The 12567-nt window shown below is 41.1% G+C and overlaps 1 protein-coding gene across 1 annotated transcript; it reads left to right on the forward strand.

Moving 5' to 3' along the window:
* The first annotated feature begins 3920 nt into the window (after nt 1-3920).
* Nucleotides 3921-6504, forward strand: rbp4 (retinol binding protein 4, plasma). The gene is made up of 6 exons (XM_062525632.1): nt 3921-4014; nt 4242-4361; nt 4538-4674; nt 4920-5026; nt 5365-5577; nt 5856-6504. The coding sequence occupies exons 2-6, from the start codon at nt 4260-4262 to the stop codon at nt 5870-5872; spliced, it is 576 nt and encodes a 191-aa protein (XP_062381616.1). The 5' UTR covers nt 3921-4014; nt 4242-4259; the 3' UTR covers nt 5873-6504.
* The last annotated feature ends 6063 nt before the right edge of the window (nt 6505-12567 follow it).

Genomic DNA, 12567 nt, shown 5'->3' on the forward strand with positions numbered 1-12567 from the left:
TAAAGTATTTAACGAAGGTGTATTAACTAATCTAATGAACGTTGCGATGGGTAGGCTGTAGGCTGCATAGGTAGTAATGGGTTTCATAGCGCATGCCGCCTGTAATGTGATGGGGCCTTTACTTGATTATTTTTAAGAAACTTTTGTTGACTTTTGAGTTGACACTACAACTCAAGTTGGCAGTCAACAAACATGCAAATCTGATTCAGGCCTTTGAAACCCATAAACAGATTACACACAAACAAATGATGAATTTGTTTCCAAATTGTTGCTAAATCTGCATTTTTAAAAAACATTAATAAATCATGTTATTTAATTTTGTATTTCAGGTAATATCAATAACATTGCAGTTGTTTTGTTTTGATTGTTTAAATCAATAACAATGACAAAGTACAGTTCTACTGAAATTACTTGGAAAACAAAATGTAAAAAAATCCTCTTCAAATGGAATTAAATATCATCCAGTCCCTTCAGGATCTTGTGGGGGCTTGTTGTGAATGTGGCCAAAAGTGACTCAAGGTTTGCAATTGCAGGTATTCCATCAATTAGCGTGAAGTTGTCAAAACGCAACGTCCCAAAATCCAAGACCTAGAGGGTCTGGATGCGATAATAATTGAATCTGTTTGTCTGTAGCCTGTGGTCACCCATTCTGTTCCTCACCCCCATCTTCTGCACGTGCATTAGTTCAGTGCCCGAATTGAGACAAGTGTGTGAGTTGAACTTCAGACTTTTGCAGAGAAAAAGGGACCATGGTGCTCACTGGAATACTTTGCCCAAACATGGGACAGGGAAGTGATACGGGGGCCAAGCAAAGGGGGTCAGTTTTGATTATATATGCCAACGTCCGATATCGGAGCGAGCTGTGTTTACTTTGCCCGGGATAGGATGTACTCTTTGGATCACCAACATGTCAAAGCCACCGCCTAACAAGAAAACATTCCTGTCTGTCAGAATGAGCACAAGCAGAAACACTGGTTGACCTTTTTTGGACAAAGTCTTATTTTTTCAAAGATGTGTCTTAGGTCCAACCTATTTAAGAATGTTGTTAAATCTATGCTGTAAAGTAATGTAGATTAACCAGAATGTAGTTTACAAATACATAAATATTTGGAAGAGAAACAGTGTGTGGGAGTGTTTGATTTACAGAAGATGCTGGAAGCACTTATCCATGTGCACAGTTTACGACACCGGTCCACTGAGCTTAAATGTACTGTTTCTTGTTTGACCGGGAAGTGTTATGTAACTGTGTGTGTTTATGGTGATAGTAAGATGATGTATGATTGCCCTCTAACCTGCCACATTCAATATTGATGATGTAAAATGGACGCCCATTTGTGTCACAAATATTATATAAAAGTTACATGGACATTTTATAAGACATTTTACTGGACATGTTGTTGCAGTTACATTCCTCAGTTGGACACAAACAAACACAAATAAAGTTATACCAATTGCCATAGGGTCCTCTGTGATAGTCCTGAATGCTAATAACACTGTTTATTACTCACCAAGTATTCAGTTGTGCAAAAAACTTTAACAGAAACAGTTCAGAAACAGTTTGAAGTTTGCATTGCAGGGGCCTCCAAAAAAAGAAGAGTTGCAGATAAATTATTAAAGAAAATGCCTTGTGAAAGTCTTCGTCTTAGACTGAAAAAATAAGGAAGCTAGAATAAACTTACTCAACTAATCATCAAAGCTGGGACTTGCTTTCTTATTAGCTCAATCTGTGTTCAGAGGGAGTGATTCTGATATTTCAAACAGTCCCAGAATTGCCATGAAATTACTTTGGAGATTAAATTCATATACACAGACACATGAAACCTGCTCCTAGTCTTCCTTGAAGTCATTCATCTATTCAGTCTATTCATCTCTGCTATCAGAGTACTGTCAGACTTGTGGCCCACTACAGCTAGATTTCCTGATTGGGCTTTTGTTGATGGTGGCTGTAATCAACTGCTGCTTAATCATGTCACACTGGCCCCCCTTTACATTTTGTTTTTAATACGTCTTGATCCAATCACAAAGTGGTCAGTTCTAAATACAAATGTAAACAATCACCAAGATTCAGACCACTTGCTTATAGGTGGTCTGACACACAGTTGACCACATTGTAATGTACTGACATTAATTTAAACTGAGAAGAAGAGACACAACACAATGCTGTGGTTGCTATCAGTTCACTTTTGATTAAACTAAAATGTATACAGAACATCAGCCAATAAGGGCAGAGGATTACAGTGGCCCAACAGGGCCAAACTTAAGACAGGTGAAGGCAACACCCAATACCTAACACACACGTCTTTTATAGTGTAAAGGCCACTATGGTCTGCTGGACACTAATGACTTCCAACGTTGTCAGTAACAGAATCTAAACACAAATGGTCAGCAACATCTCTCGCTGTACGCCTTGGATTCGTGTAAACAGTGATGTGTCATGGCTGATCTGATCACCCAAGACACATTCTGAGGACAAATGTAACCATGCCGACTGAAACCCTAAGTTTAAGAATCTTCAAAGACTATTGGGACAGACAATCAGTCGAAGACAGAAGTAATGATTTGTTTGTTATCAGACGAATCCCAGACTGGCTTGCTTTCCTCACGAAGAAACAATCTATTCCATCTAATCTATTTTGTAATAGTGACCTTCAGTCTTGAGGTCTGCTGTTAGGATGAATGCTTTTAATGTGTGACTTCATAGGGAGTCCGCTAAAGTGCTGCATACTGTATTTCAACTCGTGTTGAAAGAAATGGAGCTGGCTTTGTTCATTCTAATTAGCCTCACATTTAAAAGCCATTACTCTATTACAGAATGCTGTGAAATTGCACATACTGTAGGATGAGACTGAGGGGTCATTTCATGCAGCACAGCAACTATAGCCAGTCTGCAAAAAAAGTGCACATTGTGACTTTTAATTCTGCATGGTTCCAAATCTGCAGCTAATCACCTAATCAATGCATTTCCTCTGCCTCTTCTGAAATAAGGATTAAAACTGCTTGTAAAAGGTGAACTGCCCTCATTATTTCCAGTCATCATATACAATGGAAGAAGTAAACAGCCACTGCTTGTGCCAGAATGTTGCTATACATTTCACAAATGCCTAATATATTCAAAAATAAGCAAAGCGTAACCTAGTCATTTTGCTCTCCTAGAATGAAGTCTGTTTGCACAGAACATGCCAAAGGTTTTTCACATTGTGACAAAATTGCTCCTTTAGACTGGGTGATAATATGCACCTTTGCCCTACTGAGCCGAGTTGTACTCTTCAGCTCAATCCATCAATTCCTTGTGGAAGCAGTTACATAAGGGCCACATGTCTGGGAATGATTTTGTGGGAACGTGTTTTTGCACCCCAAAGGGTTGAGTGTATGATCCAGATTGTACAGCTACTGAGTTGCAGATAATACGAGCCAAAATTCCCAAAGATTTCAGTTATTTTTGTCCCTTGGAAATAAAACAGATGCAAATGTTTCAATTCAATAAATAATAAAGGTTTGAGACTATGAAAAAAGAACCCTATATCATATGTAAGTTTATATCATTGATTTAAGTTTAAGTTTGTAAAGTTTTCACACACCATTTTTTATTGTGCACATTTAAATATTTCTGTGGGTTGTACAAGTAGTATTTTGAACCTGCGTTGGATGAAGAGACCCAATGTAGTTGGTACATACCATAGCAAAACAACAAGCGAGGGCATGCTCTCTCAAGTCAAAAATGCTGAGGGGGAGAAAGCCCCCCCACCCACCCCCGAAAAACACACATACAGCAACATACACACACCAACTGCCATTTTTTTTTTTTTTTTTTTTGGAAGTACGGGTCGAATTTGCAGAACACTCTGGCACATAGGGACCCCTGTAGTTATGTAAAAATCTCCTCCAATCAAACGGCTGTGAGGAGGAGACCCGTGCGGTGTTGCGCAACGCTGGCCCAGGGCTGGGCCTTATAAAGCCCAGCACTGAGGCCCCCAAGCTTCACAGCTACCTCTGACTCTACTGCAACACATCAAGGTAGACCTTCTCCCACTTATTTCTTTTATTTATTTGATTATTTCTTATTTTATTTAACATCTGAAATGAAACAAGAGGCACGGGAATACTGTGGCGTACTGTAGTTGTTCAGGGTTTTTTTTTGCCTCTCCACGCGGTGAACCATGAGGATATTTTGTGAAAAATAATGGGTTTTTTTTGCATTGATCTGTTGTGTTACATGATTGCTCTTCCCCTCTGTTTTCCAGACACAGTGGTAGGACAACATGCTGTTCGTTTTTGCATCCCTTTGCCTGCTGGCCACATGTTGGGCCCAGGACTGCCAGGTGGCCAACGTTCAAGTGATGCAGAACTTTGACAAAACCAGGGTAAGAGCAGAACCATGACAAAGCCCCATCTGTTCTTGTTTTTCACACTGTTGAAGCAAATCCACAGTTCATCTTTGCAATGATTTTTATGATTTATTTTTTATTTTATTCAGCATCTGTGCGGCTTGAACTAAAGATTGTCTTCTCGTTTTGTGTTGTTTGCTTTTGTTTTGTAGTATACAGGAACGTGGTATGCAGTGGCCAAGAAAGATCCCGTCGGACTTTTCCTGCTGGATAACGTTGTTGCTAACTTCAAAGTGGACGATGTCGGCCAAATGACAGCCTCCGCCATGGGCAGAGTCATCATCCTGAAGTGAGAGCCACACACACACACACGCACACACACACATTTAATGTGGTTGAAATGCCATAAATCTGATAGTTACACAACTCCTCAACCAGGCACTGCTTTTACATTCCACATGTGTGCAGCAATTCCACTCTCATAAACAGCATGTTCATGTTCCTATAAACCCACTAAATCCACCCATTAAAACCGCCAGACACATGATAGACTTCTGCAGCCCTCACTGACATGTCTCTCTTGCGTCCCCGTAGCAACTGGGAGATGTGCGCCAACATGTTCGCCACCTTCGAGAACAGCCCCGACCCCGCCAAGTTCAAGATGAGGTACTGGGGAGCTGCCTCCTACCTGCAGACTGGCTGTGAGTATATGGCAATATACTAGCAATATGCTAGAAATATACTAGAAATATAGTAAGAGTATTAGTCATGGAAATAGTATAATGACTGCTGTCACTGGATTATGCAGAAAACAACCAAGAGGAGCATGATTCATTCCTTAAACAAATTCGAATACAATACAGTGAATGTAAACATACACAATGTACAATCCAATTAATTAAAAATAGAACATTTAGCGGAAGCTAATGTGCAAATAATGAAGACAATACTTGATGAAGACACTTGATTTTGAATCATCTGAATAAATGCAATGAATGTGTGATATTCATTTATCTATTTCTGTGTTGACCGTGTGCAGACGATGACCATTGGGTGATCGACACCGACTACGACAACTACGCCATCCACTACTCCTGCAGAGAGGTTGACTACGACGGCACCTGCCTGGACGGCTATTCCTTCGTCTTCTCCCGACACCCCGAGGGACTGAGGCCCGAGGACCAGAAGATCGTCACCCAGAAGAAACAGGAGATCTGCTTCCTGGGCAAATACAGACGCGTCCCACACACAGGTAAGGCCCCTATAGGCCCATAAGACACACACACACACACACACACACTCACACACACACACACACACACACACAGATAGATACACATGCATACATTGTACACATGCAGAGAGACAAGGAAATGCTTTGCCATTATCCACGGACTTTAAGCTGTATTGAAAAGTTAAAAAAAAAAAAATGTTGTCAGGCCAGAGATTGCTTTTTATGATTTGTTTTCTGTGACGCGTTACGCAACACTTCCCTGACCTGAGTGTGTTTTCCCCTCTCGTCTGCCTCAGGGTTCTGCACCGCATAAATAAGCTGGACGAGGCGAAGGAATGACGAGGACGACTGTGAGCGTTTAGCTGTTGCCACTGGAATATGTTGGCACAGCTCCCCCCATCTCTCTCTCTCTCTCTCTCTCTCTCTCTCTCTCTCTCTCTCTCTCTCTCTCTCTGTCTGTCTGTCTTTCAACAACGTCTTCTGATGGAGAATGTTAAACAAGTTGACGAGGCACCCTGGAAACCACTGTAGCAATATGTCATTCGAGTACACAGTTACTTCACAAGACATTCTCAAAGGTTTTTAAATAATAACTATGTCTGCCATTACTGAAAGTCTTACCTACCTGGAGACCTATTGGAGATGTCTGCAGTATTTATATTTTATTTCCAAAGCTTGTGGCAATATTGACTAAGGGACTCTTCTGATGTACTGAAAGTAAGGGAGGAAAGACTGACCATTTTAAAGAAAAGGACTGTACATACACAGACAAAAAAATGAACAATCCTCTCTACCAATAACAATTTCCATTTTTCATCAAGAAGACCTGATTAAAACCCAGGTCAGCCAAAAGCGTACAGTGTTGAATGTATTGTAATGATTTTATGTACTGAAATGAGTCAATGTTTGTTCTTTTTTTTAAATAAAATATTCTTGTAAAATCTATCTCACTTTGGAGGACAGTATAATTTTGTCATCTGGCTTTGGTCACACATAACCAAAGGGCATTGATCAAGCTGACCCTTGTCATGTGTCCTGAGGTAACTTCATCAACAAACATTGCCTTTGACCATATCAATCTAGTTGGCTGTATTCATTATTTGCCATTATTTAACTGTGCCAAGTCACTGACCTAGAGAGTGCAGTCCTGCATTACGATGAAATTCACTAAATTAACAGGAAAAACATATCATACAAATGAATCAGGAACACTCAGGAATACAAGTGTTTGACAGAATAGCTCTCTCCAGAATAAGAGTCACTCACATGGCAACACATCACGTATAGAATCATGAACTCATACACAACGTGACCTCGAGATTATTTTCTTAAAAAGCAGGCAGGCAGTTTCTGGGATTCAGATCTGACAATGATCTAACAGTGAACTTTGGCTTTTTGTTGTGCTGTTTTCTGTTTGAGTTTTCACTCTCCCCAACCAGCGGGTCCAAACGTGTCTGAGCCTCTGACCTTTGACTTTATCCACGTGTTCACATGTTCACCGATCACCTGACTTTCCCTCCTGCCGGGTTGCCTCTTGCCCTCTCTTTGTCAGCTGGGGTCGTACTGACTGCCTTGGAATGACCCCATATTTCCACTCCTCTCGTTCCCTCTCTCCATCTCTCTCTCCTTGCCTCCCTCTCTCTTACACACTCTCTCCCTCTCTCTCACTTTCTCTCTCTCTTTGCCTCCCTCTCTCTTACACACACACACTCTCTCTCTCTCTCTCAGACTGCAAGAATAGGCCTGAAGTACAACTGATACACATATTTCCACTCCTCTTTCCCTCTCTCCACCTCTCTCTCTTTCTTTCTCTCTCTCTCTCTTTCAGACAGCTAGAATAGGCCTGAAGTACATCTGATACACATATTTCAACTCCTCTTTCCCTCTCTCCATCTCTCTCTCTCTTTCAGACAGCTAGAATAGGCCTGAAGTACATCTGATAAGCTAAAAAGATTTTGCAGATGTTTGGCAGCCAGGGGGAAGCGCATGGCGGATAAGTAAATGTCCTGACACAGGCTCTGATTGCATCACAACTGAGATCTGTCTCCCTCTCCTCGGCTGCCTTCCTTGTGTAACAGTTGCAGTGTTGGATAAGCGATGTGCTGGAAAGGATCCCCTTTAAGGAGGGCCCCAAATCGCTTGCCATAAACCATCCCATGTTGATTCGGTTCCAAGGCCTTTTACAAAACGAACGCATTACAAAAACACATGGGCCACTCTAGGTTTCCATTTTCATATCATTCAACACACACACACACTGAAAAATGAAGACATGATGCTTTCTGAAACTGTGAAGTAGTAATCCCGTTGTAAAAGTATGGAACACTGTGGCCATCTTTTAACTTCAGTATCCTATTGCAGATAATGAAAAAGGTCTTTCCCTAAATCTTCAGAGCTGATAAGTTGTCAACATGAAAGATTTTTCACAAATTGTGGACAGGTTTTTTTTTATGAGTGTGCTAGACCTTAATTTCATTAGCAACCAACGGACGGTGAGCAAATGTAGCCTATCTGTTGCTTTGTTTGCATTGCACTGATTCACTGGAACTTTGAGTGTTCTTATCTCAATTCAATTTTCTATCTGGGCGGCTGACCAAGAGAATCACTCTTGACTCTAATGGAACAAGTCAGATACTCAGTGTACAGTCAGTAGCCATATCAGAGGCCACTTGCCCTTTGAGAGCTGTGTGTGTGTGTGTGTGTGTGTGTGTGTGTGTGTGTGTGTGTGTGTGTGTGTGTGTGTGTGTGTGTGTTTGTGTGTGTGTGTATGCATGTCTGTGTCTGTCTGTCTACAGACTTCAAAGTCAGGTTAATCTGAATAGCCTCAGATATACTTCTGTGTGTGTGTGTGTGTGTGTGTGTGTGTGTGTGTGCATGCGTGCGTGTGTGTGTGCGTGTGTGCGCACATTAGTCTACCTCTGAGCACGTCAAAGTGGGCCTTTCATCTCTAAACAATGGATCAATAGAGCTTTCATTTGAGAAAACAGGTTGCTTTAAAATCAAAGTAAGCCTCACTCTGAAGATGATATTCAGTCAGAGAGAGAGAGAAAAACAAATCACCCATCAACATCAGAGACCCATCCACTTCATCTTCTGTCCATTTGGAATCCAGCGGAGTCCAATTTATTCTGAAGGAAGTCAGGCTCTATTGCAAGATGGGAATATAAACTTGGGGTTTTTTTTACTAGAAAAGGATATTGCCAAAAAGTAGGCAAAATAACCACCAATTCCCACCGAACTTTAGCTTTTAGGCTTTTATATACTCCTAACATCCTATTACGTTTTGAAGAATTGCTTCCAATCATTGTGTGTGTGTGTGTGTGTGTGTGTGTGTGTGTGTGGGTGGGGGGTGCTTGCTGGGTTTCCTTCCAACTCTTTAAAGCACATTTTGACTATGTGAATAAGTAGGCCTAATAACAGGAAAAGAGGGAGCTTAGCCCTCAGGGTTGTTGTAGGTATACGTGTGCTTAGAGTCTGCTAGAGACCATTCGTTTTTCACTCTCGGAATATTGCTGATTATATTGCTAATTATAGCAGTCCTCACTACAATCCATGAATTCATAATCATAGTACCCACTATGAAGTTTTAAAACTCAGGAATTACTCGGGACTTACTGTCCTAACTGTCCAGAGGAGTGCTTGACATCCTCGTGCCTGGTAAGGTCTGCTGTTTATTCTCATAGATGGTGAGCCACGTGTTGAGTGAAGCATTCGTGAGATATACCACCTGAGGTAATGGGTGGAGGGGAGGGGTGAAGCGCTGTCTGCCGAATGGAAATATTCAGAAATGTCACGTCCAACATTAAATATAAAGACGAATTATGTGTGATTTATGTGTGATAAGTTGTCTGTGAGCAATTCAACAGAGAACAGTGGATGTGAATTTGGACGCATGCTATTGTTATAATTTTTTAAGGGCGGCTTTTGATCATCTTAGGATGGCTTCACCGCTCCCCAAAATAGGCCCTTAATTTGTAACATTTCTACCGACGTGTTTCCGTAAAAGTTGCCTTGACAACGTTACGTTTTGATCCCACAGCACTTTTCTTCCTTTGATGAACATTTCAATGAGCTGAAGGAGCCCCAGCTTGTGCCAGGGAATAGCAGCAAAGAGAGAGAGATAAGGGTGGAATTGGTAGGCTACCTACCTGCTTCCCAAGCAGAATCGAAGTTGAAGCTTTTAAGGGTAACTTTATCGTGTATAATTGTTTTAAACGAGTCCCCACCAACAAGGTCTATCTCCACAATTTATCCATGCTGTTGTTGAAAAAGTTTATACAAACGTTGAGGAATTCCTTACAAGTACACCATACTAGGCCTACCTTCCATTTATAGGCATATTAGGCTACATGCAAGCAAAGATCCTTCATTACTGAATTAATTACCCTCTCTGATGCAAGGCGACAGCAAGTGATTGAAATACACTCTTAAAAAAAGGGTTCTTGGGATGCTTTGAGGAATCCTTTAAAATGGGTACCATAGAGTATATGAAGCATGCAATAGAACCATTTTTGGTTCTATAAAGCACCTTTTTTAAAAAAAATAAATAAAAATAAGAGTGAACTCTGATGCAGTCATAGAGAATACAAAATGGATGTCTCTGTTCTCTGGATGTCAGTACTGAGTGGTGAGAAGCCCAGTAAAGTAACGGATGTTTAGTAAATGAAGCTATGAGAGCAAGCTGACTATCCACCAATTCAGCAATCAATGAAATGGGCCGATTCAAAGCTTATATTACATCAATGCAGCTCTCCGTGGTAATGAAATAGATCTCTGACGAGGCTCGACCTTAGCGGGTTTCAGCCTTTCTGGAGATTTTCCATCATCAACTTGGCTTGTTCGCTCACTTGAAACTCAATCAGTGATGAGAGGCTATTGTCTGCCCACACTTCTTCAGATTGTATAAAATTGATTGAAGAAGGAAAGACTTCCAATTAGAGTATGTATGTATTCAGTGAAACTCTGCGGAGAACTTAGATGAGTGTGTGTGTGTGTGTGTGTGTGTGTGTGTGTGTCTGTGAAAGGGAGACAGAGAGAGAGAGAGAGAGAGAGAGAGAGACACACAGAGAGACAGAAAGAGAGACAAGCAGAGAGATTAAACTAGCTCTGTCCTAAGCTGTAAGACATGACCAAAACAATCTGTACTGGGCCTAAGAAGTCACCATCTGGGTCAGACAAGTAATAAGTGTCTTAAGCAAGACCAAAGGTTCAAACTTTGAAGGATGTGAGGAGTGCATGCAGGGAATGACACTTTTTTTAAAAGAAAACAGATCTCTTGCATTTTCACAATTGGAATCTTATTGTTTATTTTGGAACAAAACGTAATCTTACAGGAACACTACAGATAATATAGGAATCTTTTCTTTTCTTTGAAACATATAAGTAGTATAATGCTGTACTGACACTAGAGAGGGTGGATATTATGTAAATTCAGACCATCACCAAAGTACTGTATTATACATAATATTATACATAATATATATATTATATAACTACTATAGAAATCTTCACTATGCTCTTTTTAGGCCGTCCATCTATGATTCTGCCCTCAGAGAGTGTAATGATGCAAGAGTAAGCCAGACTTGTAGACTAAACATAATAAAGACAAACTAAAGAAATAGAGAGAGCATGCCTCATAAATGAACCAAAGGAGAAAGGATTGGAGTTGGAAATTATGGCCATTGGCCATTTAGCAGGCTCAGCTAGAACTTCCTGCTTCATTAACCATTCTGGCTCTCAAGACATCATCAGTAACAGACTGGCTCCACGATGTGTCTGTTTTAGGCTGAAGCAGATAGGCTGAGTGATAGATAAATCCTACTCACCTGTAGTTAACCTCTTTATAGATGATGATATCTGCTCTTGATACTTGGTATCAATCTACTGTCAAAGTACTGTCTGACTGTGAGTTTACCGAAAGTGGAGGCTGCTCCAGTGCGGTTACTGAGTTCAGCATCGAGTTGTAGGTGTGTTGACATATTTACCCACACATACACACAACACACGCACGCACGCACGCACGCACGCGCACACGCACACGCACACGCACACGCACACACACACGTACGTACACACACGCACACACACGTACATACACACGCACACACACACACACACACACACACACACACACACACACATTCGAGCTGTGATTTACAGGGGTCCACTCAGGGTCTGTGCGGTGGGGACGACACCCATGAGATGCAGGAATGCACCATTGGCGCTATTTCACTGTAACCTCCACTGTTGCTTTTGGCTTCGCGGGGTCAAGCACTGCCAGGGAAGAGAGGGGTCCCTGTTTAAGGAAGGGGGGGAATCTCTGAACATTCCTTCCAGCACTCAGCTGGATTCACAGGCTGTTACTCTAAAGGCTTGAGTTGAAGCAGCAACTGTTGAGAGAGAGCGAGAGAGAGAGAGTAATAGAGACAGAGAGAGAGACAGAGAGAGAAAGAGAGAGGGAGAGAGCAAAAAGAAAAACAAAGGGGTGATGCAGAAATAAAGCAGAATCTCTGGCTGAAAAGAACATGGAAATAGAACAAAAGTCCTGGTGTGAATGTGTGAATGTGTGAAGCACATTTTAAAATGGGTGTTCGAGTCTGTCTGGATGTACACCAATATAACTTTTTTTGTCTTTGTCTTCTCTTGAAGGGGATACAAAACATGGGGTTACATAATCTTCCACATTTCCAGCAAGAGCTCAAATGTTCACAGAGAAACCTGTTTGCTTTCTGTCAATGTCAGAGATCATGTCATTATAGCTCCCCATTTTAAATTTCTCATTGTAATAACAGACATAGGCTTTGGGGGAAAAAATCCATTATTTTATAATTCATTATTAATATGATGGTCTTTTATCTTATCCTTGTGAAGCATATTGAAATGTAATGGAATTTTGTAATGTGATGTGAGTTGTGCTGGGCTATAGAATAAACGTGTTTCGCTTTGCCTTGCACAGATTGCTGGCTGGTGGCAGTACAGGGGAGCCTTTAAAAAGGCCAGTGAGGAATG

The sequence above is a fragment of the Sardina pilchardus genome, chromosome 22 (assembly GCF_963854185.1).
Source record: "Sardina pilchardus chromosome 22, fSarPil1.1, whole genome shotgun sequence".
NCBI lineage: Eukaryota > Metazoa > Chordata > Actinopteri > Clupeiformes > Clupeidae > Sardina > Sardina pilchardus.

What these genes read in the sequence shown, in the direction of transcription:
- rbp4 (XM_062525632.1), top strand. Translation starts at nt 4,260, where the DNA reads ATGCTGTTCGTTTTTGCATCCCTTTGCCTGCTGGCCACATGTTGGGCC. An exon ending in AGAACTTTGACAAAACCAGG is followed by an intron (nt 4,362 to 4,537) that starts GTAAGAGCAGAA and finishes TTTGTTTTGTAG; the next exon opens with TATACAGGAACGTGGTATGC. An exon ending in GGCAGAGTCATCATCCTGAA is followed by an intron (nt 4,675 to 4,919) that starts GTGAGAGCCACA and finishes GCGTCCCCGTAG; the next exon opens with CAACTGGGAGATGTGCGCCA.